Here is a 16045-nt window from a genome sequence, read left to right as displayed (position 1 = left end):
CTAGGTTATACTCGATCTGCCATTTCTCTGCCCATATCTGCAACTGATCTACATCCCATTGCCCATTTTCTACACTATCCATCTTTGTATCATCTGCAAATTTACTAATCAGCTCATCTACACTTTCATCCAGGTTATATATGAGAGGTCCCAGTACGGATCCCTGTGGAACACCACTAGTCATAGACCTCCAGCTAGTTCCCACAACCACTGCCATCTGTTTACTGTGGGCAAACCAGTTTAGAATCCAAACAGCCAATTAACCATGGATTCCATGCATTTTAATCTTCTGGGTGACCTTGTCAAACTAAAACCCAAGTGAATAACATCCACAGCTCCACCTTCATCAAATACTTTCATCCTGTCTCTGAAAGGCTCAAGTTAGTGAGTCCTGACTCCCCCCCCCCCACCACACAAAGCCATGCCCACAGTTATTCCAATTCCTCACAAATCTCATCCCAAAGATTCCTTTTCAACAGCTTCCCCATCACTAATGTGAGAATCGCTGGTTTCTAGTTTCTAGGAATATCCGTTTCCCTTATGGAATCTTGGAACAATCAACTTTCCCTCAGAGTCTGCAGTCAGGGAGAATTACTTGCCAGTGTTTAACCACTGCCACGGAACCATTGCGCCTGGGGCTTATCTTCTGAGATCTATGTTTAGGGAAATCAAATATCCTCTATCAATCCCATCTCAGCTTCTTACTTCATCCCCTTACCCAGCTATATTCCTGCTCACCTGGTCTCATCTGTCACCTCCAGCCAGTAGTCATTACCATCCACCCCACCTGCTTACTGTGGCTTCTTTCCCCTTCCTTTCCAGTCCTGAAAAAAGGCCTCAGTCTTTCTTCATAGGCTCTGCCTGACCTGCTGAGTTCCTCCAGCATTTTGTGTGTGTTCCTTGGATTTCCAGCACCTGCAGAATCTCTTGTGTCTATATTTAGGAGATCCAGGAACATCTCTCCCCATGTTCTGCTGAAAAAGGACACACCTTACAGAAGTGAAGGTGTTTTGCAGCTAATCAGTTAGGAACACATCCTCATGTACATCAACCTTCCACTCCTTTCCCTTGATTTTCACGTCAAAAAAATTACCCTGACCTTGAATGCACAAGAGTTACAACTTGATATACTCAGTGGCCACTTAATTAGATACACCTGCTCATTAATGCAAATATCTAATCAGCCAATCATCAGGCAGCAACTTGATGCATAAAAAAACATGCAGACGTGGTCAAGAGGTTCAGTTGCTGTTCAGACGAAATATCAGAATGGGATCTAAAGAAATTTTGACTGTGGAATGATTGTTGGTGCCAGATGGGGTGCTTTGCATATCTCAGAAACTGCTGATCTCCTGGAATTTTCATGCACAATATTCTCTAGAGCTTAGAGGGAGTGGTGTGAGAAACAAAAAGCATCAAGTCAGCGGCAGTTCTGTGGCAAAAAAGCCTTGTTAATGAGAGGTGAATGGTCAGACTGGTTTAAGCTGATAGTAACTTAAATAACCACACGTTACAATAGTGGTGTGCAAAAGAGCATCTCTGAACGCACAACTCGTCGAATCATGAAGAGGATGGGCTACAGCAGCAGAAAACCACGAACATACACTCAGAGGTCACTTTGTTAAGCACAGGAGGTACCTATTAAAGTGGCAAAGTTTCAACAGATTATGCTTAAGCTGTAGGAAGTATGAATACTGCAGAATTTTAAAGACCACACAGATAAATAGCATACCTCAGTGACAAACAAAGTCCGAGGATCGATGATATCCAAGAAGTGCCGGAAACGCCCATAAAATGTAGACTGAAAGAAAAAGATAAACACAAATCAGAAAGAAATATTCACAAAGATAAAAACATAATTCACACCAACTGGAAACAAAAATAAAATGTATTTATTTGTTTGTTTATTCAGAGATATAGTACCGGAGAGGCCCTTCAGGCACAACGAGCCTTGCTGCCTAGCAATCCACCTATTTAACCCCAGCCTCATCATAGGATGGTTTGCAGTGACAATAAAATTTAAAATTTTGCATTTACAAAATTACAAAGTTTTGCTTGCATATGGAAAAACTGAGGGTGTTGCATTTGAAATCTCAATAAACAACGTAATTCAGTTAGTATTCCACAAGCACAATATTCAGAACCGAGTATTTGCATTTATATAACATAAAATTGTCCCAAGGCACTTTGTACAATCAAAAACATGGTGAGAAAGATACGAGTTGATTAAAGGGCAGGAGAGGTGCAGCAAGACTGTGGGGCTGAGAGAAACCCAGGTACGAGGATACGAAATACAAGGCATTGACACCAGTGGTGGATTTGGAGATCAGGGATGAACAAATTTGTACTTTACCACACATGATCAGGGAGGCAGAATGAGGGGGGGGTTGACAGAGGCATATTAAATTATGAGTGGTATAGGTAGGGCAAATGCAGGTAGGATTTTTCCACTGAGATTGGGTGAGATTAGAATGAGAGGTCAAATGTGTCACCATTTTCTTACAGGTATTCACGGAAGGAAAAGAAAAACAATGAAAAACTACATTTCATCAAAGACTAACAAACCATTACTGTGCTGAAATATATATAAAAGCAAATAATTTAGGGGCAGCATGGTAGCGTAGTGGTTAGCACTGCGCTTTACATGAATTGGGTTAATTTCTCACCACTGTCTGAAAGCTATTTGATGTTCTCCTCGTGACCACATGGGCTTCCTCTGGGTGCTTCAGTTTCGTCCCACACATACCAGTTGGTACGTAAGTTAGTCGTCGTAAACTGTCCCACGATTAGGCTTGGATTAAATCATCGATTGCTGGGCTCACAGGACCAGGAGGGTATATGCCGCACTATATCTCAATAAATCACTTAAAAGCTAACTGACTAAATGACACAGAACAAGAGTTGCAGAGTTGTTGAAACTGAGTCCATAGTTTGTGTTCAGGGATCAGTGCTGCGGTGAGTGAGGTTATCCACGCTGGTTCAGAACTTAATGGCTGAAGATAAAAACTGTCCCCGAACGTGGTAGTGTGGGACCCAAGGATTCTGTACCTCCTTCCTGATGGTAGTAAGGAGAAGAGAGCATGGTCGGACGGTGTGGTTCCTTGATGATGGATGCTGCTTTGTGGCAATGCTCTTTGTAGATGTGCTCAATGGTGGAGAGGACTTTTCTTGTGATGGACTGGCACTTTGTCCACCATCCTTTGTAGGCTTTTTGTTAACAGTGAAAGGTGAAATATTTAAGGGGAACCTGAAGAGATATTTCTTCAGTTGAAGTGTGAAAATTAAGACACCTCCAAATCTTACCACTATTCTCCACACTAGGGCACTTTACAATCTACCAACGTATATGACCTTGAATGGAGAACAAAACTGGAACATCCAAGGTAACCCAAATGGTCACAGGGTGAACGTGCAGACTTCCGCATAGATAGCCCACTTCAGAATTGAAGTGGGTTTGTGGCAGATTTTTTTAGTTGCTGTAATGGCTGTGCCACTGTGCTGGATATCCAGCATGAAGTCAAACAGTACGATCAGTTGGATAAGGGAATGTGTGAGAGGGGCAAAGAGCAGTAAACCTGGATTTCTAAAACATCTTGTCCAACATCCAAGTGCTTGAAGGTCAAAACGTACTCCTAGAAGTGTTGTGCAAAGGAAATTTTGAACATAATTTGTGGATTAACAGCAGCAAGACGGTCCTGAAGAAGGGTCTCAGCCCGTAATGTCGACTATTTATTCATTTCCATCCATGTTGCCTGGCCTGATGAGTTCCTGCAGCATTTTGAGCGTGCTGCTCAGGATTCCCAGCTTCTGCTGTAACAAATATTTTAATGAAAGGATAAGGGCCTGATACGTTGAATATGTCATCCTCTACATGATACTGCCTGACCTGCTAAATATGTCCAGCATTTTCTGACTTGATAATGTGCTGAAAAGGAAAAATATTGGCCAGCACACAGAAGAGATCTGCTTCACTTATCACCAGGCTCAAGAACAACTACTGCCCACCATTATTGCTTCCCAGGGTAAAAATGGATAATACAAGAGTGCACAATCTTGAGGTAATTGGAGGGAAGTATAGGAGATAGTATTGAGGAAAAGTATAGTATAGTGGGATAGAGAGATAGAGAGTGGTGGGTGTATGGAATATGTTGCCGGGGTGGTGGCAGAGGCAGGTAATTTGGGACATTTAAGAGACTGGTAGATGGATGGAAGAACAATAGAGGGTTGTGTCGGAGGGAATGGCTAGAGTGATCTTATAGTGGACAGCACAACATCATGTGCTGAAGGACCTGTACTGTTGTATATTCTATCTTATAAGACTACTTGATGCTTAATGCTTCCCAAGTACAATACAATGGGCTTCGTATCGGTCGGTGCGGGCAGCAGAGCGGGAGTAAGGAGTGCTCGTGATTGACACACGACTGGAGATCGGAGGATCAGCCGTTGTAGGTAGACCGAGACCCTCGGACCTACCTGGAGAATACCTGAGGAGGAAGGTAAAGCTGTGCAAGCGCAGGTGACGTCAGTGGCGAGCGCGGACTTTAAAAAGCGACCCACTTTCAGGAGCGGGCAGCGGAGTGCGCAGGAGCAGAGTGCTGGGCTTTGGCTCAGCAGGCTTCGGTGCAAGAGGATTTCTGCAAGAAGCCTGTTTTTCATTTATTCTGACTAATCTGGGATCAGGTAATGGGGGAGACAGTTAGAGCAGTGGTGCGCTCCGTATGCAGTATGTGGGAGGTCAGGGTCAACATAGTTGTCCCTGATGACCACACCTGCAATAGGTGCATCCAGCCGCAGCTCCTATCAGACCGAGTTAGGGAATTGGAGCAGGATCTGGATGAACTACGGATCATTCGGGAGGCAGAGGCAGAGATAGATAAGTGTTATCGGGAGGCAGTCACACCGAAAAGACTGGGTGACAGTCAAGAGAGGCAGGGGGAGCAGACAGAGAGAGCAGAGCACCCCTGTGGCCATTCCCATCAACAATAAGTATACCGTTTTAGATACTGTTGGTGGGGTTGACCTACCAGGAACAAGCTGCAGTGGTCCTGTCTCTGGCACTGAGGTTGGACCCTTGACTAGGAAGGGGAGGAGAGAAGAGAAGAGAGCAGTATTGATAGGGGATTCTATAGTCAGGGGGGCGGATAGGAGATTTTGTGGGGAAGATCGGGAGTCTCAGATGATATGTTGCTTCCCTGGTGCCGGGGTCCGAGACATCTCAGATCGGGTGCAGGTTATTCTCGAGAGGGAGGGCAAAAATCCAGATGTTGTGGTCCATGTAGGGACCAATGACGTGGGTAGGATGAGTGAGGGGGTCCTGCGTAGGGAGTTCAGGGAGTTAGGTGCGAAGCTGAAGAGCAGGACCTCCAGGGTAACAATCTCAGGATTGCTACCTGTGCCACGTGCGAATGAGGCAAGGAACAGAAGGATTATACAGATTAATACGTAGCTGAGAGGATGGTGCAGGAGGGAGGGCTTCAGGTTTGTAGATAATTGGGCTTTGTTCCAGGGAAGGTGGTGTCTGTTCCGAAGGGACGGTTTACACCTGAACTGGAGTGGTACTAACATTCTTGCAGGGAAGTTTGCTAGTGCTTCTTGGGGGGGTTTAAACTAAATTTGTGGGGGGCGGGGATCCAGAATGTGAGGGAAGAATAAAGGACAGGTGGGGACTACACGGTTCCGGAATATTAAGTGTGTAGTAGAGGAAGGTGAGGCAGAACAAGTGATAAGGAGGACACATGTACAGAGGGATGGTCTGACGGAACATGGAGTTACAACGTGTTGAAAGAATAAGTAAATTTAGGAAGGACAACAAAATTCTAGGGGCGTATAGCCCGATGGGAGTTCGGAAAGCTGGGTTAAGCCCAATAGGCAGCGATTCAAACAGAGAGAGGAGAAATGGGTTAAAAATTCTATATCTGAATGCACGAAGTGTCAGAAATAAGGCATATGAGCTTGAAGCCCAGGTGCGAATGGGTAACTATTATGTTGTTGGGATAACGGAGACATGGCTGCAGGGAGATGAGACCTGGGAAATGAATATACAAGGGTATACGTGCTATCGTAGGGACAGAAATGTGGGCAGAGGGGGTGGGGTGGCCCTGTTGGTGAGGAATGAGATTCAGTCCTTTGCAAGGGGGGACATAGGGTTAGGAGAAGTAGAGTCTGTGTGGATAGAACTGAGGAACAGTAAGGGCAAAAAGACCCTAATGGGTGTTGTCTACAGGCCACCAAACAGTAGCATGGATATTGGGTGCAAGTTGAATAGGGAGTTAACATTGGCATGCGGCAAAGGTAATGTCGCAGTAGTTATGGGGGATTTCAACATGCAGGTGAACTGGGAGAATCAGGTTGGTGCTGGACCACAGGATAGGGAGTTTGTAGAGTGCCTGTGGGATGCATTCTTGGAACAGCTTGTACGAGAGCCGACCAGGGACAAGACTATTCTGGATTTAGTGTTATGTAATGAACAGGATTTGATAAGCGATCTCGCAGTAAAGGAGCCATTAGGAGGTAGTGATCACATTATGATAAGTTTTTATCTGCAATTTGAGAAGGATAAGGGCAGCTCGGAGGTGTCAGTGTTGCAGATGAACAGGGGAAACTATGGAGCCATGAGGGAGGAGCTGGCCAAAGTTGACTAGATGGATAGCCTAGCAGAAAAGACAGTGGAACAGCAATGGCAGGTATTCTTGGGAATAATGCACAAGATGCAAAATCAGTTCATCCCCCAGAGAAGGAAAGATTCAAAGGGGGGAAAGGGGCCACAGTGGTTCACAAAGGAAGTCAGAGATTGCATAGAATTAAAAAAAAAGGAAATATGATAGAGCTAAGGTGAGTGGGAGGACAGATGATTGGGAAGTTTTTAAGGAACAACAGAACTTAACTAAAAAGGCAATACAGAGAGAAAAAATGAGGTACAAACGCAAGCGAGCCAGGAATATAAAGGAAGATAGCAAAGGCTTTTTTAGGTATGTGAAGAGAAAGAAGATAGTTAAGAACAATGTTGGGCCCTTGAAGAATGAATTGGGTGAAATTATTATGGGAAACAGAGAAATGGCAGAAGAATTTAAATGAGTACTTTAGATCTGTCTTCACTAAGGAAGACACAAGCAATCTCCCAGATGTATGGATGGGCCAAGGACATAGGGTAACAGAGGAAGTGAAACAGATTGACATTCGGAAGGAAATGGTGATGAGAAGACTGATGGGACTGAAGGCTGACAAATCCCCAGGTCCAGATGGTCTGCACCCTAGGGTACTAAAGGAGGTGGCCCTGGAAATTGAGGATGCATTGGTAATCATTTTCCAATGTTCCTTAGATTCAGGATCAGTTCCTGAGGATTGGAGAATGGCTAATGTTATCACACTTTTTAAAAAAAGGAGGGAGGGAGAAAACAGAGAACTATCGACCTGTCAGCCTGACAGGTGCCAGTCCATTATTAAGGATGAAATCGTGGCATATCTAGATAGCAGTGATAGGATTGGGCCGAGCCAGCATGGATTTACCAAGGGTAAATCATGCTTGACTAATCTGTTGGAGTTTTTCGAGGATGTAACCAGGAAGTTAGACGGGGGAGATTCAGTGGATGTAGTGTACCTCGATTTACAGAAGGCATTTGATAAGGTCCCACATAGGAAATTGGTGGGTAAAATCAAAGCTCATGGCATTGGGGGGAAGATATTGACATGGATAGAAAACTGGTTGGCAGACAGAAAGCAAAGGGTAGCGGTGAATGGGTGTTTCTCGGAATGGCAGGTGGTGACTTGTGGGGTGCCACAGGGCTCAGTATTGGGACCACAGCTGTTTACCATTTACATTAACGATTTGGATGAAGGCATAAAAAATAACATCAGCAAATTTGCTGATGATACTAAGCTGGGTGGCAGTGTGACATGTGATGAGGATGTTAGGAGAATTCAGGGTGACTTGGATAGGCTGGGTGAGTGGGCAGATACTTGGCAGATGACATTTAATGTGAATAAGTGTGAGGTTATCCACTTTGGGAGTAAGAACAGGAAGGCAGATTATTATCTGAATGGTGTAGAGTTAGGTAAGGGAGAAATACAAAGAGATCTAGGAATCCTTGTTCATCAATCACTGAAAGTGAATGAGCAAGTGCAGAAGGCAGTGAAAAAGGCTATTGGAATATTGGCCTTTATTACAAAGGGAATTGAGTACAAGAGCAAGGAAATCCTCTTGCATTTGTACAGAGCCCTGGTGAGACCACACCTGGAGTATTGTGTACAGTTTTGGTCTCCAGGGTTAAGGAAGGACATCCTGGCTATAGAGGAAGTGCAGCGTAGATTCACAAGCTTAATTCCTGGGATGTCTGGACTGTCTTACGCAGAGAGGTTAGAGAGACTGGGCTTGTACACGCTGGAATTAAGGAGATTGAGAGGGGATCTGATTGAAACATATAAGATTATTAAGGGATTGGACAAGATAGAGGCAGGAAATATGTTCCAGATGCTGGGAGAGTCCAGTACCAGAGGGCATGGTTTGAGAATAAGGGGTAGGTCATTTAGGACAGAGTTAAGGAAAAACTTCTTCTCCCAGAGAGTTGTGGGGGTCTGGAATGCACTGCCTCGGAAGGTAGTGGAGGCCAATTCTCTGGATGCTTTCAAGAAGGAGCTAGATAGGTATCTTATGGATAGGGGAATCAAGGGATATGGGGTTAAGGCAGGAACCGGGTATTGATAGTGGTTGACCAGCCATGATCTCAAAATGGTGGTGCAGGCTCGAAGGGTCTACTTCTGCACCTATTGTCTATTGTCTATTGACTTCAGGAAGAGGAAGTCAGGAGAAGGCACGCTGACCCTCATTGAGGGGTTAGTAATGGAAAGGAGGAACTGCTTCAAGTTCCTGGATATCAGCATCTTAGAGAATCTATCTTGGGCCCAACTTATTCAGTAGTCTTATAACATAGAACATACAACAGTACAGCAATCATGGAGAAGGTACGCAAGCCGCTATACTTCTTTAGCAGTTGGAGCGATTTGGTATGTCACCAAAGACTTGAGCAAATCTCAGCAGGTGTACAGTGGAGAGCAATTTGACTGGTTGCATCACTGCCTGTCATGGAAGCTCCAATGCACAGGATTGGAAAAGGATGCAGAGGGTTCTAAACTCAGCCAGCTCCATCCTGGGTCTTGCTTCCTCACCAGGACATCTTAAAAAGGTGGCTTCCATCATCATATTACTACCATAAGGAACGTACGTGAAGTCACACGCTCAATGTTTTAGGAGCATTTTCATTCCCTCCGCTACAGTGAGTGAACCAGTGAACATTACCTCACTATTTTTCTCTTTTTACACTATTTATTTTTTGTGTATCTGTCTCTTGTTATAACTCACATAAAGTCTTTTATGTATTGCTGCACTGCTGCCAGAAACAACAAATTTCATGACACGTCAGTGATAATAAACCCGATTCAGATTGTTGACCTCACACTCTATCTCATTATGGCCTTGCATTTTATTGTCTACCTGCACTCTATTCTGAATTCTTCTTATTTTTGTATTTCCTTGTACTACCTGAACATACTTTTATAATGAAATAATCTGTATGGATGGCAGGCAAAACCAAGTTTTCCATTGTACCTTGGACACGTGACAATAATAAACCAAGCTAGCCAAACAGTAATGGAGGTATTTTATATCTACAAGGAGGAATGGAGCAGGTTAGCATGGCAGCTCAAAGCAGCCCTCAGCATTAGAGTGGAACATCAACTGGAGCCTTAAACCCATAGCCCTGACTCAGAACAATACAAGATGTAATGTCAAAGGAAAGACATTTTTATCAGCACACGTAGGGAGGCAGAGTTAGTTAGCAGAGGCCAGAGGCTTAGAGGAAAGGTATGAAACGATGCTCACATGTAAACAGCTCAGTGGGATGGATCACATCTTAGAGTAGATTTATAAATACTTTATAACTTACTTAAAATGTTGGCTGCAAGCTCAAATTGGTTTTAATCCGCACAGATTTTGTCTTTCTGGATTCAATTTGGGGACAGCATACTAGTTTAACGGTTAGTGTAGCATTACTACATCTCCACGGATCAGTGATTGGGGTTCAAATCCCACCACAAAGGAGTCTGTACATTCTCCCCGTGGCTTTGTTCCGGGTGCTCCGGTTTCTTCCACATTTCAAAGAAATACAGATTACAATTAGTAAATTGTTGGACTGCCATGTTAGTGCCAGAAGAATAGCGACTCCCTGTGTTGGATGTTTACACAAATGACAAAGTTCATCGAATGATTTGATGTTTACAGTACTGTGTAAAAGACTTAGGCACATAAATATAGCTATGTTGCCAAAGACTTTTGCACAGTACTGTAGTAATTTTACATATTGCACTGTACTGCTGCTGCTGCAAAAAAACTTTCATGACACAAATGAGTGATGATAAGCCAATTTTGATCTGGGTCTCTATTGTGGACTGAGAGTGGGAAGGGGGCAGGGAGAGGGGAATCATGGTTGGGAAGAGGGAAAGGGAGAGGGAAGGGAGTGGGAAGCACCAGAGAAACATTCTGTAATGATCAATAAACCAATTGTTTGGAATCAAACGACCTGACCTGGTGTTTCAGGGCCAGGTGTGTCTGCAGTCACACACCTTCCACATCACTCCACCCCCCCCACCTCACTCCACCCTCACCATTCCAGCATCCTTTACTCCTGCCAGATTTACAAACTTACTCTCTGCTCCATGTTGACAAATACAGCACTGTGCAAAAGTCTTGGGCACCCTAGATATACTTATGTGTCTAAGAGATGGCACTGTATGGCAAATAAATTTAATCTTTATATTTAATTTCATCTTCAAACCAGGAGGCTGACAGGTCAACTCGCAGAGTAAAAACAAGAACATTCGATTAATTAATTCTGTAAAATGTAAACACAGTGTAAGCTTTGCTGCTTGAGACCCGCGTTCAGTACACCAACGAGAAAGTTATGCTGAAAGTCGGGAAGAGTTTATCATAACCAAGTTTAATATCACCAGCATATGTAGCGAGATGGGTTAACATTACAGCAGCAGTACAATGCAATACACAATAAATATATTCGAAAAACTGAAGTACAGTAAGTTTATATGTGTATATTAAATACTTAAAAGAAGTGGTGCAAAAACAGAAATTAAAAATAGTTCATGGGCTCAATGTCCATTTAGAGATCGGATGGCGGGGGAAGATGGTCCCTTCGAGCAACTGCAGATTTCAAGGATCAGGTTTACTCGCCCTGTACATTTACAAGGATTAGGAATTTGCGGTGATGTACAAAAAAAAATCAATATTCAACTATAAAGAATTATATTAAAAATTTAAGGGTTAAAGTACATGAGTAAGTAGGGTGTAATTACCATGTAAACAGCTTTATGAGAAGTGCAAACACGAGAAAATCTACAGATGCGGCAACTTCAAACACAAAATGCTGGTGGAACACAGCAGGTTAGGCAGCGTCTATGGAAAAGAGTACAGACAACTCGGGCCGAGTCCCTTCATCTGGACAAAAGTGGTTAAAATGTGTATAATGCACTGCAGCGCGCTGAGAAGTGGCAAAGGGAGTTCATTCCGGGCAAGTGTGAGGTGCTGCTCTTCCAGGGGGCAAATACAAAGGGAGTGCACACAGCTATTAACATTAATTATCCTTAAAAGTTCCAGTCTTGCCGAAGGGTTTCGGACCGAAATGGCGACAGCCCGGCCTGCTGAGTTCCGCCACCGTTTTGTGTGCGCGGTTCGGATCGCTAGCATCTGCAGACTTTCTCGTTTGTGACAGAACGAAGTCAATGGGCCAAATGGCCCAAAGCCCCCTACACGTCGTGTGTGGACTTCTGAATGACAGGCGCAGCAGCCAATGGGAAGCTGTGCGTGGAACAGGTGGCGGGTTTAACCAATAGGATGATAGAGAGGGCGGGGCTTTGTTCTGATCTCCGAAAGAGTCCGAGATTGTCACGTGACCCGGGCAAGGGACAGTGGCGGAGACGGGTCCGAAGACAGCCGCGCTAGCTGAGGCAACAGTACCTGATCAAATCGTGTTCTGCCCAGCACGAACGGTGGATAGTCCTCCGCCGCTGCCATGATTAGTCTGGCAGCGCTTAACTCCCCTCCCACTTTTAAAAGCCACGGGATCTCCCGCCCTGGTAGGGCAGAGCGAACGGCCGGAAATGCGTGTCACCCGAAGCGTGTCGGGAGTTGTAGTCCATTGGCGGACGCGCTCTCCGGAGCTTGTAGTTTAAGCGCGGCGGGCGAGAGAACTACAATTCCCGACGGACGTTGTCACCTCGCATATACGTAGTGCGGGGGAGGGGGGGTTGGATGAGAATCAAGTTGCGGGAGGACTTTGCAGCCGAGAAGTTTGGCGGCTTGGAACTTCACTTCAGTAGGCGGAAGAGAGCAGCAAATACGGAAAAAGCAGCAGCACTGGGAATATTCCATGTCCTTCTTTGCTTTACTTTGGAAACTTCCGATACTTAATGTACATCAACACACAAAAATGTTGTGGGAAACCTGTGTGGGTTGATGCAGATTTCCAGCATCTTCCATCTTTCTTTTAACTACAATTTATGTGAATTACGTGCTCGTATATCTTATAATCGAACTAGCTTTCTCCTTACCCCAACCTCTTCCCTATCTGCCCATTATTTGTAAACTATTTCCACTGGTTCCCCATCGTCCCCTTATCCCATGCTCCATTTTCCTCTCCTATTGCATCATCTTCAAACCTGTCGCTTTCACCTATTTCCTCTCAGCTTCTGACTGTCTACCCCACTCTCACCTGGATCCACTTATCGCCTGCTTGTTCTTGCTCCACCCATTCCTGCCCTATTTTTACAAAATACCGCTGACATCTAAACTTCGCTCCACCTTATAGTATTGGCCATGGCTGCCTTTGGGGGGGGGGGAGAAAGAGCTGGCTGTCCACTCAATCTGATAACCTTAAAGAGCATAGGCATCTATGTCTGATCTGCTGAGTTCCTCCAGCATTTTACCTGTATTGCTCTGGATTTCCAGCATCTGCAGAATCTTTTGTCTTACATGGCTATCAAGTCACCTCTCGTTGTCTGTTGCTCCAGAGAGAAAAGCTGTAGCCTATTCAATCTTTCCTCATAAGCCATCCTCTCTAATGCAGGCAGCGTCCTGGTAAATCTCCTCTGCACCCTCTCTCTTGTTGATTTTATTGGAAGAGTGCTTAGGAATATAAGACTATAGGAACTTGGAGCAGAATTAGGCCATTTGGCCCATTGAGTGCCATTCTATCATGACTGATTTTATTATCCCTCTCAACCTCATTCTCTTGTCTTCTCCCCATAACCTTTGACATCCTGATTAATCAACCTTAAATATACCCAATGACTTAGCTGGCACATCATCTGATTCACCACTCTCTGGTAAAAGAAATTTTTCCTCATCTCTGTTCTAAATGGACATCCCTGAACCTAAACTTCCCACTATAGGAAACATACTTCCCACGTCCACTCTGTCCAGAGCTTTCAATAGGTTTCAAAGAGATTCCGCCCTCATTCTTCCAAGCTCCAACAACTACCCAGAGCCAACAAACACTCCTCATATGCTAACTCTTACATTCCTGGGATAATTCGCATGAACATCCTCTGGATTCTCTCCAATGCCAGCACATCCTTTCTTTGATAGAGCCCTAAAGCATGATAAACTATACATGCAGAGAACCATCTTGGTGAGCTACTGTTCCTACTTGTGGCTCAGTGTTGGAGAACGTTACAGCAGGGAAATCACCGGGTCCATGCATCCATGTACCCCAAATATACAAGGGGTGATTGATAAGTTTGTGGCCTAAGGTAGGAGTCAATTTTAGAAAACCTAGCACATTTATTTTTGAACATAGTCTTCTCCTACATGTGCACACTTAGTCCAGCAGTCGTAGAGCATATGGATTCCTTCTTTGTAGAAGTGGGCCACAGCAGGGATGATTGATAAGTTCATGGCCTGAAGTAAAAGGAGACGAGTTATTAACATCAAACTTTCTGCATTATCACTCAAAGAGCTGAACTGCACGTGCATGTAACGAGAATGGCTTGGACCTCCAGGTGGTCCACAGCAGGGGTGATTGATAAGTTTGTGGCCTAAGGTAGAAGGAGGTACAGCTCTCGTTACATGCATGTGCAGTTCAACACTTCGAGTGTAAATACAGAAAGTTTGAAGTTAATAACTCATTTCCTTCTACCTTAGACCATGAACTTATCACCCCTGCTGTGGACCACTTCTGGAGGTCCAAGACGCCGACTTCTACAAAGAAGGGATCCGTATGCTCCATGACCACTGGACTAAGTGTGTAAATGTAGGAAAATAAATGTGCTAGGTTTTCTAAAATTGACTCCGTCTACCCTAGGCCACGAACTTATCAATCACCCCTTGTACACTAATCCCATTGTGTTGTCCACACAGTCTCACCATCTACCCCCAGCTTCTACGACTCACCTGCATGCTAGGCTATTAAATCCACCTTCACAGCTTCAACTAAGACCAGCATATTACTCCCATCCTAACTCACCTGCATCAGTTTCCTGTATCTTTTAGAATTTTAAAGTTCTCTTACCCGTTTTTAAAGCTGTCAATGGTCTGGGCATCATAGAATCACTTTTGTTTTTATAAACTTGCTGGAACTCTCCGAGCTTCTTCTGCCAGTCTGTTAAATCTCCCTGAAAAGAGAACAGGCAGGTCAGCTCTCCTAAACTGGAATTCAATACCTAAAACTATAAGTGAGGGAGACTCAATTGACACTTCTAAATGTCAGCTCAACCTTGCTTTTAACTAACATAATTTTGTCTTTTATTGTTGTTTTCGCATTATCCCATTGTAAACTACATCATTTGTAAAGGAAGTGCTTTATAAATAAATAAAGGTTCTTGTTATGGGGATGCAGGAGGGAACCCAGGCAGCTGTAGAGAATGTGCAAACTACATGGATAACACCGGAGTGCCCTCCAGTAAACCGGGGTCTCTGGAGCAGTAAGGCAGATTTAAAATACTAGCAGATTTATGAGAACAGTCCAGCTTTGAGATACTGTATTCTCCATAATCCCTCTCAGATGATGGAATTAAAGACTTTCGCGAGGTTAAGAAAGATTTCTGTTGACAGAATCGCAAATGGGAACGAGAAGGTATACATGAGCAAAAGAGATCAGCTGGTTGAGTGCTGTCTCAGTGTTAACCCCAAACTTTACATCAGCAAGCCCGAGGAGTTGACTGTGGACTTGGAGGAATTTGGGACAGCAGGCACCAGTCCTCATTGAGGGGTCAGTGGTGGAAAGGGTAAGCAACTTCCAGTTCCCAGGCCCAACATATTGATGCAATTGTGAAGAAGGCACGCCAGCAGCTTTACCTCATTCTCTTGCAAATTTCTCGATGCACTGTGGCAAGCATTCTGACTGGTGTGGAACCTCCAATACACAGGAGTACAAGACTGCAGAAGGTTGGAGATTCAGCTGTTTCATCATGGGCAGAATCCGCTCTGCCGTCAAGACCTCAAAAATTCATCATTAAAGTCCTTCACCATCAGGAGCATGCCTTTTTCATATTACTACCATCGGGAAGGAGGTACAGGGGCCTGATGACCCACACTTAACATTTTAAGAACAGCTTTTTCCCCTCCACTGTCAGATTTCTGAACAGTCCCTGAACCCATGAAAGCCAAGTTACTATCCATTTTTTGCAATATTTATTTTTGAAACTTAACAGTAGTTTTTATGTCTTGCACTGTGCTGTTGTTGCCAAGCCACAATTTTCACAACATATGTCAATGATACTAAACCTGATTCTGATTTTGATCATGTACAGTGATTGGTACGCTATTCAGAGACAGGGCATTGTCTGCCACCTAGTGCAGGTTGTACATGTTTACACAGACTTTCAGCAATGACAGTCCTATTGATGTCTGCAACCTAAAGCATGCACACTAATACTACATTTGTTGAAAATATTAAATATAAACAGAAGATGCTAGAAATATTGAGTAAGACAAACAGACTCAGGGAAAGGGAGAGTTCATTTCAAGCTAATGAACAGAATACAG

The 16045-nt window shown here is 44.1% G+C and overlaps 1 protein-coding gene across 9 annotated transcripts in view; it reads right to left on the bottom strand.

The window, feature by feature from the left end:
* Positions 1-12251, bottom strand: part of sfxn5b (sideroflexin 5b) — a 282969-nt gene extending 270718 nt beyond the window's left edge. For 2 of the 9 annotated variants that reach the window (XR_009511396.1, XM_059965823.1), the window contains exons 1-2: positions 2667-3176; positions 1733-1801 (exon numbers count right to left, since the gene is read on the bottom strand). Coding sequence is in view for 6 of the 9 variants with exons in the window: in XM_059965823.1 (XP_059821806.1) it covers positions 1733-1801; positions 2667-2744 (147 nt within the window). In the remaining 3 variants the exon portion in view is untranslated. Of the gene's footprint in view, positions 1-1732; positions 1802-2666; positions 3181-12019 lie in introns of those variants that run through there. The other 7 variants (XR_009511398.1, XR_009511397.1, XM_059965824.1 and 4 more) reach the window with 7 other exon arrangements.
* Between the last annotated feature and the right edge of the window lie 3794 nt (positions 12252-16045).

The sequence above is a fragment of the Hypanus sabinus genome, chromosome 3 (genome assembly GCF_030144855.1).
Source record: "Hypanus sabinus isolate sHypSab1 chromosome 3, sHypSab1.hap1, whole genome shotgun sequence".
Classification (NCBI taxonomy): domain Eukaryota; kingdom Metazoa; phylum Chordata; class Chondrichthyes; order Myliobatiformes; family Dasyatidae; genus Hypanus; species Hypanus sabinus.
Note: the sequence above shows the minus strand (reverse complement) of the source record. Positions and strands in the feature narration are given on the sequence as shown.